Genomic DNA, 17,006 nt, shown 5'->3' on the forward strand with positions numbered 1-17,006 from the left:
ATAACATAGAGAGTCAATTATTTATTTATTACAATTATTAAATGGATGCAGCCTTAAAGGATTAGTTCACTTCAAAATTAAAATTTCCTAATATTTTACTCACCCCCATCTCATCCAAGATGTTCATGTCTTTCTTTCTTCAGTCAAAAAGAAAATACGTTTTTTGAGGAAAACATTCCAGGATTTTTCTCCACACCTTTGACTTCCATAACAACCAAAATGTTGAAAGTCCAAATCAGTTTCAAAGCGCTTCGAAGGGCTTCAGAGGCTCTGCGCATTAGGGTCTTATCTAGTAAAACTGGAATTGTTATTGTTATTAAAAATAATAGCTAGCAAGAAGCTTGCGATCCAAATTGTCTGTGTGCTGATTTGCAGCAAAAGAGAGAAAAATGGATAGGGAGAAGGATTGTGTTCTGCAAAGTGAGTTGGAGGTAGAGTTAGGGATATTGTAATTCATTTGTATAATTTGCACTTCTTTTTAATTAGGATATTTTACTTTACTCTTTAATTTTACTTTACGTTTTTCTTTTCTTTTTTACAGTGTGAGCAATAGTGTGAATTATTAATGACATTATTTTTCTAATTTTGACTACAAACAAAACAAAATTTGTTTTAGTGTGTATTGCACTGTTTTACTAGCCTAGAAATCTAGACGCACCCTAGCGGCAGCAAATATAATTTGTAGGCAGGGCATCTCCATTGGCTTGCGAGCTGGGGAAACCAAACTTTAGTCAGGCCAATCACTTCGTGTATAGAGTCGGTGGGCGGGCTTAACATAATGATGGCAGAGTTGCGGATGTTCCACGTGCTACTTGAAAAAAAAAAACCTGGCGAACAGCGGTCTTTCGAATCGGCTTTGGCCGCGACTCTGGAAGACTTGGAGTCAAGCTTTTCTTTGAGAAAAGAACAAAGAATGGCACTGAAGTTTATTCTTAAAAAAGGAAGATGTGTTCTGAGTTTTGCAGACCGGATATGGCAAAAGTTTAATCTATCAACTGGCTCCGCTTCACCTTCTTCATTGCTCTGGTTGGTTGTAGCGCTATCCTATTGCGTGCAGAGGGAATTTGAAAGACAACCGTTTATCCCGCCCCTAGGATTGAGCCCTGCCAATGGTGATGTGGGTCTGGCTTGTCAGGCTACTGTTTTACTAATAAAAAGTAAAATATTATCTAGAAAATATTATTACTAAATCAAAACAATTGTAGTTAAAATGTATTTGTATATTGCCTTTTACAATAAATATTGGTCTAAGGAAACTTTTAAAAGTTAAAATAAACCTGATATAGACATTAAATATAAATAAGTATATTATTGTATAGATTTTTAAAAGGTATAAGATTGACCTGAGCTATGTGTAGTGATCAAAATATCATCTCAGCGGTGTAGTAAACAACCAGAATACCTTAGCAACCCCATAAGAACACATTAATGCTCTAAAAATAGCTTAGCAACTGCATAGCACTTTGCCAGTGAGTTTTGTCCGGGTAAGCACCACTTTAATCTAGTTTATTCTGATAACTGTCAAACAAGCTTATTTGGCAACCTATTTTATCCAAATCACTCATGTCCTGTAAAGCTGACTCTGCGTATTAAATTATAGATGATCTCTTTTCCACAGAGGATTACACTCCTGTTATCCTGTACAGTTCCAGCTTTTCTGAACAGATCATCAGAGGCCTAACTAAAAATTCAAATGTTTGCACATAGTTATTATGTAATGAATGAGGATTATAGCATCTCATAGCATTACATCAAATTCTTCTATGTGATTTACTGCAGCAAAATCCTCAGTGTAACTCAATGACACATTTAGAGATTCTTATTTTCTAACCAGACTTATGGCTGGTTTCAAAGATACTAATTTCCTTCATAAATCTGCTTATTACCTGATTCTTGCCAGATTCTTGTCATTTACACACCCACACATCTTTTATTTTAGCTCCTTAATTTTGGAAAACAAAATTAGATATTTATTATATATCAGAATGTTCTTTATATTACAATGTTCTTTTCCAGTGAATGAGCTCTGGTAAATTAGTCCATATTGTCATGGCTGGGCAAAATGGGCAGGTAAAGGGAGCAAAGGAATCTGGTGCAGCTTACTTTGTCAATTGAAAAAAAAGAAAGCAGCATCAGGTGGCGTCATACTCAAAAATACTTGAGGCTGTAATTGGTGCCAAAGGTGCTTCAACAAAGTATCGAGCAAAGGCTGTGAATACCTATGTACATGTGGGTTATTTTGCACTTTTTATTTTCAATAAACTTGCAAAGATTTCAAACAAACTTTTTCACGTTGTCATTATGGGGTATTGTTTGTAGAATTGAGGAAAAAAATTATGAATTTAATCAATTTTGGAATAAGGCTTTAACATAACAAAATGTGGAAAAAGTGAACTGGTGTGAATAATTTCCGGATGCACTGTATGCACACTTCAGAATCTCTCAGGAAGTAGTAAGTCATCCGGGTAGTGATGACCGTTTTCGATACACAGCTTCATGAATCTTCGAAACCTTAACGAATCTTTGTTTCGAATCTGTGGTTCGGAGCATGTATCAAACTGCCAAAGTCATGTGATTCCAGTAAACAAGGCATCGTTGCGACATAACTGTTTTGAAATGTTTCGAAATTCCTGCTGGGAATCTCTGTCATCTCTGTGAACCCATTAATCATGTGGATTCACTGAGATCGCCCCCCAGCTGTGAACTATTAAACAAGTGTCTATGGGTTTTACCTGATCTCTGATCAGCTTTATACATTTGTAGACATTTTAATTAGACATTCGTATTAAGGACTATAAGTAGTTAAAGGTGTCATGAACTGGCTTTTTAAAAAAAAATATATACTGTTGTCTGAGGTCTATTTGTGATGTCCGCGTGGTTTTTACACTCAAAAACATCATAATGAATATGTAACAGGCTATTTTCTGCCCGGTTTTGAGCCTCTCTCAAGATATGCTCGGTTTTAATGGGCGTGCCGCACTGAAGACTTGGAAGTAAACGCCCACGGCTATGATTGCATAAGCTTTGCATATTTAATGAGCTTCGGCTCCCCCATGAGTACGCATGAGGCATTGTTTTGATAGCGTACAGGGAAACAGTGAGATAGGTCTAACTGCAGAACCACAGAACCCATATACGTCACTCACAATAGTCTGAGGACAACAGTGCCACACCATGGTCTCATGCCGGAAATGGGCGGAGCTGATTTATCTTCGTATACATTGCTCCATTTGGAGCGTTTCAAACCCAAGTTTAAAACCATGTTAATAATGTCAAGTATTTTATTAATACGTTCTAATTGAAGAAAGATATAGATAGATAGAAAGATATACTCACTTTTCATTAAAAGTACATAGTTAACTCCTTAAGCTTCATGAGCGCGTGCACGGGTTGAAGCGCTATTTTTCATTTATCATAAAAATACACACATTACACATTGAATATATATATATATATATATATAAATGTAAGTTAATATATAAAATGTAAGTTAAAATAAATATAAATAACCCCATTGCAACGTTTTGTTAAGGATTTTTAAAGTAAAAAGACATAAAGCTTAAAACACTAAAAATGAAAACAAAGATTGAGCATTTGAACATTTATTTATTTAACCTCTTAACCTGCACCCCTATTTTTGAGAATTCTTTGAAAACGATATACCCAAATGAAAATGTCTGCAGCTCTTAAACCCTATGGTCTATATTCATAAATCTGGTCTTATTTTAAACTAGACACTTGAAATGTTGCTACCCAAGAGTCATAATAACTCAAAGTAATATGGAAACAGAGTAATATACATGTAAATATACATGTAAGTGACTCACGTTTTGTTTTTTTTTCACTTAGGGAAAAAAATATAATTTAATGTTAAGAGCCTGAAAATAACAAATATAAAACTGAATGTCTAATCATGTCATGATTCAAATATGAGGATGATTCTCTCAGTAATGTAGCTTCTGTAAGCTTTTATGTCAAGAAAAGTCTAGGCGTATAAACTGCAATAAACTGCTAATTATAATGGATAAACAGTTACTGAAAAACTAAAGCAACTATTTACAGAGATTACATAGTGTTAAAAAACTAATTTAGCTGATAAGAAGTGTCAGTCAGAGTCTGCGCGCTCCACTGCAGTTCCTGCCCTAATCACTGGCAGGCGCCATAGACAGTGTGCAGACAGCGTGCCGGTGTTATGAAAGCCTAAGCAGTAAGCTAGCACTAGTAGTATTCACCAAATCCTACTTACATAAACTGCGCAAGATAATGCCTTTTGATTGGTTACTAAGTCCATCAATCAAACCTTTGTCGGAAAGGCATTGGCTAGGCACCGAGTGCCTTTATCCGACGAAAACCATGGGCGCAATGATTGACAGCTCACCAAGCCTGTAAGGCGCTTCCTCTATATGATGCATCACAGGAGAGGCTCTGATTGAAGGAGAGAGACGAGGGAGATTTATTAATAATAAAAAAAGGAACTTTGCAAGTCACAAAAAAATCCAACAAAAGTTCTTCTCAGACTGAGGTATTAATAAAAATAGTGATACTGCAAAGAATCACAGGAGAAAATAAAAACTCCACGTGGGGAGAAAAAACAAAACCAGAGAACACCAATAACTAAGAACACCTTACTTGAGACAGCTTGGAAGGACTCAGTGGGGACACAGGGGGGACACGCTTAGCCAAGACTCAAAAATTGAGTGAGGAACAAGTGAAAAAACACAGCTAATTACTCTAAAAATAGGGGAATCAAGGCACAGGTGACCTGGATAACGTTAACAAGGACACACGAGGAAGAACTAAGGCAGAGGGGAAAACAGGGGAACTCTAGAGGCCCGGAGACAAACAACAAGAGGCAGGATGCTGACAATTTCACACTTTTATATTTACGTTCCTTGGACAGTCAATGAAACACTCGGCATTCTATATAAATAATAAACACTGCACACAATATGTTTACATACATGCTCAAGCTTTGCATTGTGCTTATATATATAAATATATATACTTGAAACTTTGAAGATGAGATGACATTTTTGACCAAATCATGCAGAAAACGAACTAATTCCAAAGGTATAACAAATAAATACTATTTCTTGCCACTGTATATAAACAAATAACTCAAAACATTCATACCTTCATGGACAGCTGCATTTTGAAGTGAATTTGAAGGTGTGCATTCAACTAGTGCCATCTGCTCAGTTTAAAAACACTGGGCAGTGAAAACTGTTGCAGAATGTCTTGCATTGATGAAAATGAAGTAAAGCTGAGCCTCTCCAAATCGTAATATGCCTCTATAAATTAGAAAAAAATCCACATAAAACACATTGGTCAGTATCAGAAAAGGTAATTAAATAAAAAATACAGCGCCAACAACAAAGTAAAATCATAAACAATGAATATGTAACTTAAAGCAAGACCATAAAAGATGCGTGAGACATTGTAAAGCTCGTTTAAAAAAAGATTAGAGCCACGTGCTGTATAAAGTGTTAAAACAACAACGATGGATCAAATACACAACACAAATAAACTTGATAGATTAAAACCACAACACAAAAACAACTGTTTACCGTGTTCTCTTCTCCCGCCATGCCGATTATTTAGTTTTCGTTAACTCCGCCCACTTCCGATCTGAGGCTGCTACTACGCCCACTTCCGGCTTGAGACTGTGGCGTGGCGCTGTTGTCCTCAGACTGTTGTGAGTGACATATATGGGTTCTGCGGTTCTGCAGTTGGTTAATATTTGGAAACGGCAACCGGAATGATTCGTCCTTCAGGGCTCGCAAAAATGTCTTTATCAAACAAACACAATGATTTATCTCTCATCCACCTGGAATTAATATGAATGTTATTTTATATTACTTGGCCCTCCCTGTGACAATGGTAAGTTATGTTTAGTTAGACATGTAGGCAACACAATGTAACATTGTATTTGATCTGTAACAATGCAATACTATCACATATAAAAACATGTTTTACTCACATTAATGTGTGGCTTCATTCGTTCATGTAATCTCATCCTGTCTGTAAATCCAGTCTCTTCTTTACAAACGAATCCGTTGAAATGAACATACGTACAATGTCTTCCCCACATAAGCTGGATATTCATTAAAAATAAAGTTCAACCACACATTTCCAATATTAGAATCCAAAGGAAGCTTATGCAGTGACTGTTTTCTTCCACAACCAGGCACAGTGCAATATCTTGCTATCTTCGGAATGTTTAATGCTCGGTAGCGCGTTCCGTTTAGCTCCACGAGTCGGTGGGCGTGGCAACAGAAGCAGGCGTACATATTTATCTGTCGAGGCGGCGTTTCAGCATACGATGACGTCAAGGGTTGACATATTCTGAGATGGAGCGTTTTCTGGGCCTCGTGTCAATAAAAGCTTTTCTTTGACTAACAAGGAAGTTTTAAGCTCTGTAATTTACAGGATATTCTTATATCACGATGAACTTTTATATATCAAAGGCTCAAGGGAAAGTTGATTTCTCAATTCATCACCCCTTTAATAGTCTCTTATTTGCTTGTTTAGCTGAGCAATCATCCATGGAACAAACAAAACAAGCCCTGAAAATTGATAAAAGAACACATATCATACAGACACTTGATATTTAATCTTATTAGATGATTAATTAATTGCATTTGATGTGCTTTACTTTCAATAAAACATTTGCAATGGGATTGTAAAAGGAGTTTTTATGCGTGTTTGGGCTGTTGTTGTTTTTTGTTTTTTACATTTACACTGTTCTGACCAGCAAGGGGTCACCAGCGTATGGCGTTTCAAACACTTCGAACAGTGAATCATTTTGCAAAGCAGTTCGTTTAATTGATTTGAAGCTTTGACAAGCTTTGTTTCTCCTATTACTACATCCGTGTACTTTTCACCTACTCTTTTATGAGTACTGTGAACATTCTTCTTTTGTCACATACTTTTTTTTGGCTACTATACAGTGCCTGAAATTAACACCCGACCACGTGCCAAATGCGGGTGAATTTTGCAAATGGGTGGTAACACTGTCAATCTACCTGCCACGGTGGCAGGTAGCCAATGAGAATTGAGTAATTCATTGGGCAGTTTGAGAGGATGCGACTACGTTCATGCGATCAGAAAGAAGATGAGGCCCTTCTCTGACTACGTTTGGATGTGCAAGTATTAAACTGTTGTGTTGGTGAGATGGGACGAGATAATAATGCAACGCTGACGTAGGCTACAGTACAACGAAAGTTACACAGATGTGTGTGCGTCGTGTGCATGTTGGGAGTTGGGACACGGTGAGAAAATGTCTGGTACGCGGCAACTTTACCAGTAATAATAATATGAATTTAGTTCTGTTTAACCGTTCCTGAACGTGACTAAATCAGCCACCAACACAGCCGCGTGTGATGTGTTCACAACATACGAGCTGCGGTAGGGCTATCTGTGGACTCAGATTAGCAGCAGTCAGTATGATTCAAAGATGGCGCCGCCGTGCTCGGTCGCCGTTCAGGTCGCTCCGCTAAGACTTTGCTTTTATTTATTATTCTACTCTCTTTTACTCTCTATTTTTTCCAACGGATCATCTGCTTTGATCTGTTACGACAGCAAAACACTTCTGGAAATTGGTTACCGCTACACTGACCTGTTTCAGGACACTTTCTCCAATCTTCCATCTGAGATTCGCCGGGACGCCGAGTTGAACAATGGCCACTCGAGTCGACGGCGAAGATTCAAAAAACACCGCGGGAAACGCGCTGGGATCCGCAACAGACTGAGAAAAAGAGCATTCAGTCCTCCTCTCCCGAGCATTTTGCTCGCAAATGTCCAATCCTTGGAGAATAAGATGGACGATCTTAGAGCCAGGATAAGTTTTCAACGGGACATGAGAGACTGCAACATCTATTGTCTGTCCGAAACATGGCTCACGCCAGCGGTCCCGGATACAGCCGTGACGCCGTCCGAGAACTTCTCTGTTTTTCGGATGGACAGAACAGCCGAGGCCGGGAAATCTAAAGGCGGTGGAGTGTGTTTCATGATAAACAAGAAATGGTGCGATCCAAGGAACATCTCCATTCTTTCGCGATCCTGCTCGCCTCACTTGGAACATTTAACTCTCATGTGCCGGCCTTTCTACCTGCCGAGGGAGTTTTCCTCGGTCATCTGCACTGCCGTTTATATTCCACCACAAGCAGACACGGGGCTGGCTTTATCTGCCCTCCATGATGTGACCAGCGGCTTCATAAACAAACACCCCGACGCTGCTTTCATCGTCGCGGGTGATTTTAACAAAGCAAACCTTAAGAAAGTATTGCCAAACTTTCACCAGCATGTCTCCTGTCCCACACGAGGAGCAAACACACTGGATCATTGCTACTCTCCGTTTAAGAACGCCTACAAAGCTCGTTCACAGCCAGCTTTTGGCAAATCGGACCATGCCGCCATTTTCCTCACACCGGAATATAAACAAAGGCTCGTTCAAGAGCCCCCGGTGAGGAGGGAAGTCAAACGCTGGTCATCCCATTCAGAGATCACGCTACAGGCAGCTCTTGATGACGTCGACTGGGACATGTTCCGCGCGAGTTCTGAAGACGTCAGCGAGTTCACAGAAGTGGCGCTCTGCTTTATTAACACACTGACAGAGCAAGCCACACAAACAATAACTATAACGTCCTTCCCTAATCAGAAACCGTGGGTGGACAGTTCAATTCGCACTGCAGTAAACTCGCGCACCACCGCTTACAATGCCGGTCTCCTAACGGGGGATATGAGGGAGTACAAAGCTTCATGTTACGCTCTCCGGCGCGCCGTTAAAGCCGCAAAACTCCGCTATAAAGACAGAGTGGAATCTCATTTCCAACTCAACGACTCCCGGCGGATGTGGCAGGGACTGAGGACCATCTGTGCTTTTGGAACTAAATCCTCTGCAGAGGTGAGAGCTGATCCGTTACTGGTGAACGAGTTAAACTCTTTCTACGCTCGCTTTGATGGTAATCGCGGCAGCGCGACTCCGGCGAGTGACGCGTCAGAGAGAGTCCCTCAGAGCAGCAACGGTCACGTGATCTCTGTCTCGGAGGACGAGGTTCGGAGGGCACTCAAACGTGTGGATGTCAGGAAAGCTGCTGGGCCGGATGGTATTTCAGGTCGTGTTCTGCGGTCCTGTGCTGATCAGCTCGCAGGGCTCTTTACATCCATATTCAACGAGTCCCTTGCTACATCTGTTGTCCCCACCTCCTTCAAACGATCCTCCATCATCCCTGTACCTAAGATCAGTAAACCCTCTTGCCTAAATGACTATCGTCCAGTGGCTCTCACATCTTTAGTCATGAAGGTCTTTGAGAGACTCATTAAAAACAACATTTGCTCCTCCATTCCTGACACTTTGGACCCTCTTCAGTTTGCCTATCGTCCCAATAGATCGACTGAAGATGCCATTTCTCACGTCCTTCACTCCTGCCTCACTCACATCGACAGCAAAAGTGGGAACTATGTCAGGCTGCTATTTATTGACTATAGCTCAGCCTTTAACACCATAGTTCCCATTAAGCTAACACACAAACTCCTGGATCTAGGCCTGAATTCTTCTCTCTGCCTCTGGATTGAAGATTTCCTCACTGGCAGACCCCAGGCGGTGAGAGTAGGCCCGTTCACCTCCACCTCCATCACCCTGAGTGTTGGAGCTCCACAGGGCTGTGTGCTGAGTCCCCTGCTCTACTCTCTCTACACCCATGACTGTTTGTCCACACACAGCTCCACCTCCATCGTCAAGTTTGCTGATGATACTGTTGTCCTGGGTCTCATCTCCAACAACAATGAGACGGCATACTTGGACGAAGTGGAGCAACTGACATCATGGTGCCAGGACAACTGTCTCTCTCTGAATGTTAACAAGACCAAAGAACTGATTGTGGACTTCAGGAAGAGACAGCATCGGTCATACTCCCCTCTCATGATCAGCGGGACACCGGTAGAGAGAGTGAGCAGCTTCAAATACCTGGGTGTGAACATCTCCGAGGATCTGACCTGGACTACACACATCCAGACACAGGTGAAAAAAGCCAGGCAAAGACTGTACCACCTGCGCCAGCTGAGGAAATTCAGGGTTTCACCAGCCATCCTGAAAACTTTCTATCGAGGGGCGATAGAAAGTGTCCTGACTCAGTGCATCACAGCGTGGTACGGGAACAGCACCAGTCACGACTGCAAAGCCCTGCAAAGAGTGGTGCGCTTATCCGAGCGCATCTCAGGCTCAGCTCTCCCGTCTCTGCAGGACATCTACACCAAACGCTGCAGAGGTAGAGCTACTAAAATCATCAGAGACATTAATCACCCTGCAAACTCTCACTTCACCCTGCTGCCATCTGGTAAGCGCTTCCGTAGCCTGATGGCAAAGACTGAAAGACTCAGGAGGAGTTTCTTCCCCCAGGCCATCAGACTCCTGAACTCAGTCACGTGACTCACTTCACCCCCGCACACGCATAAACATACGGTCTTTCAACATTAACATCCACATACTGCAATTGCACTGCACTTTACTTTACGTCCCTATTGTTACTGCGTAACAACCTGTAATAAACCTTGCACATTATACTTCTTTATATATACATATTATATATTTTATGTTAACCACTTATTTTTAAGTCTACAGTTTATCTCACTTATCATCCACATATTTTTTATATTTTTATTTTTATCTTATTTCCTATTTTTATCTTTTACTTGATTTATTTATAATTCTACTTATGTTAATACTTTTTATTCTAACTTTATTCTATTTCTATTTAATTTCTTGTAACTGTTATTTGCACTGTCCATGGAGCGGACCTGTTTACATTTCACTGCCAGTTGTATATTGTGTATATAACTGTGTATGTGACAAATAAAACTCTTGAATCTTGAATCTTGAATGACTGTCTGTGACACGGGAGTCGGGACATCAATGAATAAAAAGATTATAAAAAATGTAAATTGTAAGAGTTATTATTACCTACTTATATTGATTTTGTTAATAACTTGACAGCACTTAAATGTGTATTCTTACAAGTTAAAGAACAATGTTTGTGGGACAAGTGGATTTTTGAAGGTGCAAGAGAATTTTACTAGACAGATTAAAACATCAATAACAAATAACTAGGGAATCAACAAAATGCAAGAATGATTGATTGATAATATTAATTTAGTGTAAGTGGCGATCGATAGTGTATAATAATTTATAGCCTAATGTATAATAAACTGATGGTAACAATGTTGCGCTGTTGACGCTCGCGCAGCCTCTCGAGGAGAAATCAATGTGACTGAATGATTCAGCGCTTCGAATGAATCGCTTGTATCAAAGATTCAATGAAGTCTTCATAAACGACTGACTCATTCTTGAATGAATCAGCCGTTTGAACGAATCGACTCAATGACTCACTCATTAAAACGATCACCTGCTGCCACCTACTGGTGGTTTACCTTCATGTTTAAAGGTCCCGTTTTTCGTGTTTTTTTGAAGCTTTGATTGTGTTTACAGTGTGCAATATAACATGTGTTCATGTTTCGCGTGTAAAAAAACACAGTATTTTTCACACAATTTACTTATCTGTATACTGCTGTTTTCACTGTCCTCAAAACGGCTTGAAAGATTTCCCTGTTCTATGAAGTCCCTCCTTCAGAAATACGTAACGAGTTCTGATTGTGCCAGCGGTTCCCGTGTTGTGATTCGACAGCAGCTTAGGGCACGCAGAGCGCACGTTACCGGAAAGGTCACGCCTCTTACCATAACGGGGATGCATGCGCTCAATGATCTCTAAGTACAGCGTCCCTGGGAAAGCCAAACAAAGGTGACTTGACTCCGGGATGAAAATAACAGCGTCTCGACGACATGGCAACAAACAAACTATACGAACGCAACCGAACGCAACACTTCCTATTCTCCACGCGGGAGCAACAAGACCACGCCCCCTTTTTCGCGTGTTCTTGTGGGCGGAGGTTAGTCGACATACTGCTCTACAGACGTAATTAAAGCAGGAAATACCAGGATGTAGTCCTAACCAGCCGTTCGCTGTAGGCTTTGAAAGGGAACTTCTGTTAAATAAAATATCTCGCTTGGCATTGAACTTTGAGCTTTATAATTTTACAGGTATTATAAATGCTCTAACAGCAACATTACACACTAACTAAAGTTTGAAAAATGGGATCACGAAGAACAGGACCTTTAAACATTCTTTCCAACATTTCTTATTTGTATATTCAAAAATATTTAAAAGAATCTCATAACATTTTGTAATGCAGTTGTAACTTTTCAGTGTAAATTATTTAATTTGATTGGTAACAGCCATAGATGTCTTATTATTCTAATTTAATTTATAGATCAAATTTAAGAATATAAACTGAAAGCTGAAGCATAGCCTATATTTTTTATCTATAATATAAGATAATGGGGAAAAATGCCCTTTATAAAAGGTAAAAATATCAAAGATATGCAGATTTAAATATGTCAAAGCTGACTGAACACTGTTGAGAATATTTCTTCAGAATAAATTATATTTACAACACACACACAAAAAAATCCGGACAAGCACGTGAACAAGCTTAATGTCGAGGAGGGAAAAAAAAGTGTCTGGTAAAAAGTCACTGTGGCAGGGGGATTTTTAAATCCACCTGCCACAGTGGCTGGTGGTCAAAAAAGTTAATTTCAGGCCCTGCTACTATATAGAAGGGAAGTAAGCAATATCAGATGCAGCCATCAACAATTACAACAACACAGGACTGAATAAACTGAGTGACTGTATACACATGATAATGAGGAACATAACAAGTAGCAGGTGCTCAACATAATCAGTGACCTTGGTGACAAATTGGTGACTAAGAAAATTCAGGGAAAAAGGAACTAAATACAGGAACTATAGACTATAGGGTGCTCAACCAGCTTCCTATGCTGCGTTCCAGTTTATTTTTATAAGGCCCTTCACTTGTTAACTTCCCTCCGTCTCGTTCACTCGGATGTGCGTCATTGCTTACGTTGCATGAGTGCCCACTACTGGAGGAACATTTTCAATGGACTGAACTGGAATGACCTAAGCCCTTGATCACTTCGAATCCACTATGGAGTTGATTTATTATTAATTGTTTTCCTTTACAAAATTGTTTAATGCAGCATTCTATATGTATATATGTGTATTTGGGTTGTTTTAAATGTTTTTAAAAATAATACAAATATCATAGAGTTGTTTGTGGTGGGGGTAAATTAAACGCGATATGCGTGGCGTCACAATCGTGTTGCATTGTGGTATATGAAGCTGCCTGAAGTGAACATATGAAGTAGACTCGCTCCCTCAGTCAAAATCGAGGGAGCAAGGGTCTGTCCATATAAACTTCCCATGTCCACTTCACGAAGTGGAACGCACTTCAAAATGGCAGCGGGGATTCCCCCGAGGGGAAGTGCTTAGGGAAGTTCGCAAGTACGTGTCTAAAACTGGAGTGGAACGCAGCACCAGTTCAGTAGTCAGGGCACTGATCACAGAGTCGGCCATTTTAAGGGCTGTCTCAATTGCAGAATCCTTCCAGTGCACTGAAACATTAGCTCTCTAAAAAGTCCCACAATGCACTGTAAAAAAAAAAAGGTTGCATCGATGCTCACTATGTTCCCTCAACAGAAGTTTTGAAGCGCATAGCATCCTTTACTGTACTTACCAATGTCTGAATTTGTGTGCACAATTTACTTATTCACAAGCTCGAGAACTGATTGTGACGCACCCATAAAAAAAACAGCTGAGGCAAATGACCAGACAAGAGTGCTCAAAACAGATTGTGACACATATGACTTTTGAATATGAAGTATTCTGAAGTCTTATGATGGGCAGCATGGTGGCTCAGTGGGTAGCACTGTCACCTCACAGCAAAAAGGTCCAAGGTTTGAGCCCCGGCTGAGCCAGGAGTTCTTTCTGTGTGGAATTTGCATGTTCTCCCCGTGTCAGCATGGGTTTTCTCCTGGGTGCTCCGGTTTCCCCCACAGTCCAAAGACATGCAGGCTCTCAGTGCTGGGTTGCGCCAGGAAGGACATCCGGCATTAAACCCTTGCCAAATCCAATGTGTGTGTGCGTGTGGATAATTCAGATGAAGCAGATATTCCACAACATTTCTCCTTTTGTGAACAACATTAATGCAACATTATATGTATTATGAACAAGTAGGCTATACATGCATGTAGTGCCCTGGAAGCATGCATGTAGCTTTCCTGTAGCTCAAACAGTAGAGCATGACACTAGCAATGCCAAGATCATTTCGATTCCCAGGGAGAGCAAGAACTGACAAAATGTCAAATGTGTACCTTGAATGCAATGTAAGTTGCTTTGGATAAAAGCGTCTGCCAAATGCATAAATGTAAATGTAGTGAAGCATTGCAGTTAGATTTGTGGATAGACTAGACAGCTTCTGTGTTTGTTTCTTGTTGTGTAGGCTGCTTACAGAGTCTCTGTTCGTTTACTGGCATACAATGTTTCTCGCTGTGATATGATTGTGACTCTAGAATGAAGCCTGGTTAGATAACCCTATAGAAACCTGGAAGCTACAACTAGACCACCAGTGTGTGTGTGTGTGTGTAGTGCTGTATGCTTCCAGGGCTTATTTTCCTTTTTGTAATTTTACAGCTACACTATATATGACAGCTTCTGTGATTTAACATGGACATGCATTCATTTAGCTCAGTCAAGCTGCAACGTGTCTCCTCGGAGAGTCTCATCTCCACTCTGAAATATCACTGCACAAAAAAAAAAAAAAAAAACTTGGGAGGTGGGGAGGGACTGACTAAGAGAATATGTGCGCATGTTTATCTTAGTAATGTTGCAAATGCTTTAAAAAGTCTGTGCTAAATAGTAATGTGGACTATATTGGTGAATAAAGTATAATTTCTATATATAAAAAAGTCAAGGTAAATAGTTATTTTGACTTTATTGGTGAATAAATCTATAATAAGCCTAAAATACAGCTAAAATATATATGTATGGCACACTGTTGTACAGTGTAGATAGCACCTGTTTAACCTGGGTTGTGGGTGCTTTGTGAATACAGTGCATATATCGCACACAAAAGTGACAACTGTTTATTGAGTTTAAGATTGAGAAATTTAAGAATCTCTTTGCTTGCTCTAATTCATGCACCAGTATGTGGTTGGAGCTTGTTTAATGCCGTTTTCCGGCATTAGAGAGAGAGAGAGAGAGAGAGAGAGAGAGAGAGAGAGAGAGAGAGAGAGAGAGAGAGAGAGAGAGAGAGAGAGAGAGAGAGAGAGAGAGAGAGAGAGAGAGAGAAAAATCACAAGAACCTTGGCTAATGAATCAAAACACTTGTCAAAAGCAAACTGCAAAGGCTCCTTTATCAGCCTGCAGTCATAACAGTACTCATTTATTTGCCTGATTGGAGAACTTGATGAGCACTTCCAAATTTGACTTGAAGGTGTTGATAAATTGATAATTTATGTAAAGCAATAGCAAACAAGCAGAGAAGGAAAGAAAAGCACTAAAAATATGACAGCAAAAGCAGTATATGGCAGTTTCAGTTTTTGAGTGTTAAAACCTGACTAACTAACCACAGGTTAACCAAGCATCAAACACACTGAAAATATAATAATCTGCTGCATCGTCCATGTAAGATATGGGAATTGCAAAGTGTAAAATACATTCGGCACAAATTCTGTGGACATGTCTGCACCAGTGCACCAGATTTGCATAATTCCTTTTGTAAAATGAGAGCTAAAACAACACAGATGGCACCATTATAAGTAGCCACAATTTATTCTTAGTACATTTCCCCATGTATGCCATATTATGGCTTAATCAGTAATAATATTTTTGTTTATACATGATTGCAAATTGATTTGATTTGAATTTTAAGTTGCATTTGATTTCCAACATTACATAATGTTTATTTCATGTTTGATTTACCTTTCAGATCAGATATGGTGTCATGAATACATTTTCGTACTGCACCGAATGTGATTCCCTCCCCTATAAAAAATTATAATAATTATATAAGTAGATAAATTGTACACATATTACTCAAATTGGTCATATTTTGAGCAGTAAGGGAAACAGCTGTACTAGAAATGTACTAGAATGTTTCACTTTGCACAAAATAACTGAGGTTCTTTTGCTTCTTTTAATATTTATTTTTTTCCTTTTGACACTTCCACAGAGGCGAGAGTCAGCTTCCTTTTCCAAGAAGACCAACAACACTTTCAACATTGTGGGAACCACCTACAGCATGGGCGTAGCCAAAGATCCCGGATTGACAACCATCTCTAAGAGCGCTACATCCACATCCACCCCATCACAGCAGGTCCGAGAGATGCGACTGCCCAAAATGGATGGCGAATACGTGCCGGAGGGTGGAAAAAAGTCATACAATCGCGTCAGCAAAGTGGACAAGATCTCTCGTATCATCTTTCCAGTGCTCTTCTTCATCTTCAACCTGGCTTACTGGGCCACTTATGTCAACAGAAATCCGGCCATCAAACAGTCCAGCCCACAGAAATGAACATGGCGACTGCCAAAAGAGGAAAAACTGCCAGTCCATTCTTAATCAGCAACATGATGCTACTGCTACTGTGTTCATTTTCCAATTTTAATCATCTTTTTTTTGTTACATTTTGTAGTGCGTGCCATAGAGCCATTTAGATACACAATCCGAGTCAGCAGTTTTCCAGATTTGTGTGTGACATTTCCTGTGTTGCATGAGGTAACGTATGAATAATCAGTATTATGACTCTGTTACTGGTCTTTAAAGGATGATCATTACCCACTAAACCCCTCCCCCACTCCACACACTGTCTATCATCAGGAGGAAAACTTCAGTCACCATTGGCTGTCCGTCGTCATGGCAAGTACCTGTAGCCTTTCAGCAGCCAGTAGCGATGTCTGTAGGCGCATCATTATTAATTATCTGTCCTTTGACTCTACATAGACCCAGAGTAATATCCTCTAGAGTTGTGTTCTCATCCACATGGGTCTTTCTGTGCATTTACCTGTCCAGTGACTCTATTGTTTAAACAGCCTGAG

At 39.9% G+C, this 17,006-nt stretch overlaps 1 protein-coding gene across 1 annotated transcript in view; it reads left to right on the top strand.

The window, feature by feature from the left end:
* gabra3 (gamma-aminobutyric acid type A receptor subunit alpha3) overlaps window positions 1-16,485 on the top strand; it is a gene marked incomplete at both ends in the record, with an annotated part of 531,886 nt that extends 515,401 nt beyond the window's left edge. Inside the window, one exon of the mRNA XM_079834053.1 lies at window positions 16,144-16,485. Coding sequence (XP_079690179.1) covers window positions 16,144-16,485 — 342 coding nt within the window. The remainder of the gene's footprint in view (window positions 1-16,143) is intronic.
* Window positions 16,486-17,006: the final 521 nt, after the last annotated feature.

This window comes from Gobio gobio, assembly GCF_949357685.1.
Source record: "Gobio gobio genome assembly, chromosome: 14".
NCBI lineage: Eukaryota > Metazoa > Chordata > Actinopteri > Cypriniformes > Gobionidae > Gobio > Gobio gobio.